Source organism: Gavialis gangeticus, unplaced genomic scaffold, assembly GCF_001723915.1.
Source record: "Gavialis gangeticus isolate Ggan-Ray unplaced genomic scaffold, GavGan_comp1, whole genome shotgun sequence".
Classification (NCBI taxonomy): domain Eukaryota; kingdom Metazoa; phylum Chordata; order Crocodylia; family Gavialidae; genus Gavialis; species Gavialis gangeticus.
Window position 1 is genome coordinate 21,855,477 of NW_017729033.1, and position 1,717 is coordinate 21,857,193.

General features: G+C 34.9%; 1 protein-coding gene across 4 annotated transcripts in view; it reads left to right on the top strand.

Annotated features, from left to right (window-relative positions):
• Positions 1-1,717, top strand: part of HTT (huntingtin) — a 214,677-nt gene that overhangs the window by 121,635 nt on the left and 91,325 nt on the right. For all 4 annotated transcript variants that reach the window (XM_019526059.1, XM_019526060.1, XM_019526061.1 and 1 more), the window contains one exon: positions 837-959. In XM_019526059.1, the coding sequence (XP_019381604.1) occupies positions 837-959 (123 nt within the window). The remainder of the gene's footprint in view (positions 1-836; positions 960-1,717) is intronic.

Below are 1,717 nucleotides of genomic sequence, written 5' to 3' on the forward strand. Positions count from 1 at the left end.
CATCTAGTAGGGCTTATGTTACCTTCTCCAGTTTGAATTTATGAAGAATTTATTGAACATGGGTGACCAGAACTGAACATAATACCCAGATGAGTTTGTGGTATGCTGTGTAAGCCTTGTAAGAAAGGCTTCCTTTCCGTTTTGATCTCAAAACAAAAGTATAGCTTCAATATACGATTGGGGATAGAAGTCGTCCTGAACATCTGAACTGCAAGAAGAACACAGTTAACTGGAAAAAAGTCTTCTGGACAGCAATTTTTAACTTAACGCATAGGATCAATTAGTGAGAGAAAAGGAAAAAAATCCCCATTTCTCCTGACTCTTTTTGGATAGGCTTTGCATATAGCTGTAGCAAAGAGAAGCTGTTTAAAATAGAAAAGTATAATTGTAAAACCATGAAATTTAGCAGTAGGAGTCTGGGGTAGGAGTTTAAATGTACTATCTTTCAACCTGCAGATTTTAAGTTGGTGTTCCTTAATGCATACCTTCCCATTGTTGCTTTGGTGGTATCAAAACCAAAACTTAAATTTTGAGTAGTTTCCCAAAGATTCTATATAGTAATAATATATGTAAATGATATTTTTTTCTTTAAACATTCCTAAAGGTGGTGGTGATCTGTGTACTAAAGGATGTAACTATATTTATTCACGTAATACTTGATGGTTTTGATTTCTCTTGATTCTGCCCCTGAAATAGTCTTATTGCATAAAAGTGCACAAGCTTCACGTTTTAAAAAAAAAAAAGAAAGAAAAAAGAACAAAAATGGTTATGCTAATTTTGCTGTTGTGTTCAATAGTGCTCATATGGCTACTTTGCATTTTTTTTCTTTTAAACAGATGCACATAGATTCCCACGAAGCTTTGGGAGTATTGAACACTTTGTTTGAAATTTTGGCTCCTTCATCTCTCCGTCCCGTGGACATGCTGTTAAGGAGTATGTTTGTTACTCCCAAAACAATGGTGAGTGATCAGTATTGTGGCTAAACAATGTAAACTTATGACTGCCCTTTATGGAGATTTGTGTATCAAGGAAAAGACAATCCTATATTTTCAAACATGGCAAAATAGCAGCAGGCATTAATATAAGCTTCTGCAACTTGTATAGCCTTTCCCAATTCTTGTTACCAAATTAACTTCAGTAGTTCCAGTGAATTCAAGTTCTACTGAAGTTACCAACCTGGAGCTGTTTGGTCATAAAATTATACTTACGGGTTGGCCATTTTCCCCCCGTAATTCAAGGATGAGAAGGGGGATGGGTGGGCATTGTTTCCCTACTTGTATAAGAGGAATTCCATAGGTTGGTTTATAGATCTTCTCTCATGTAAAAATTTAATCCCATTTTTTGTATAATGATGAAAATCCCTTTATTTCATTTTTGAAAGATGGGTATGTTTTAATGAAACATTTTTCACAGAAGTAAGTGTTGCAGAAGTGTACATTCCCCTAATTGCACTTGAGTTGCAGAGCATCAAGGGCTCTTAAAGCTGACACGATTTTCCTGAACTGTAAGTCTAAGCTAGTTGCTGGGAAGCAAGGCTCTGGGAGGTGAGAAGTCAGTAGAATTAAATGTTATGCGTTTGCTTTGAACTAACCTCTTTTGAGTTGTATAGGATGTATTATTCTTGCAGTATCTCTGTCTGAGTTTCAGTTGACATTAAAAGAATGAAAAATGCTGAATTTCTTGTGTGATTTTTTTTTTTTTTTTTTTTTTTTTTTTT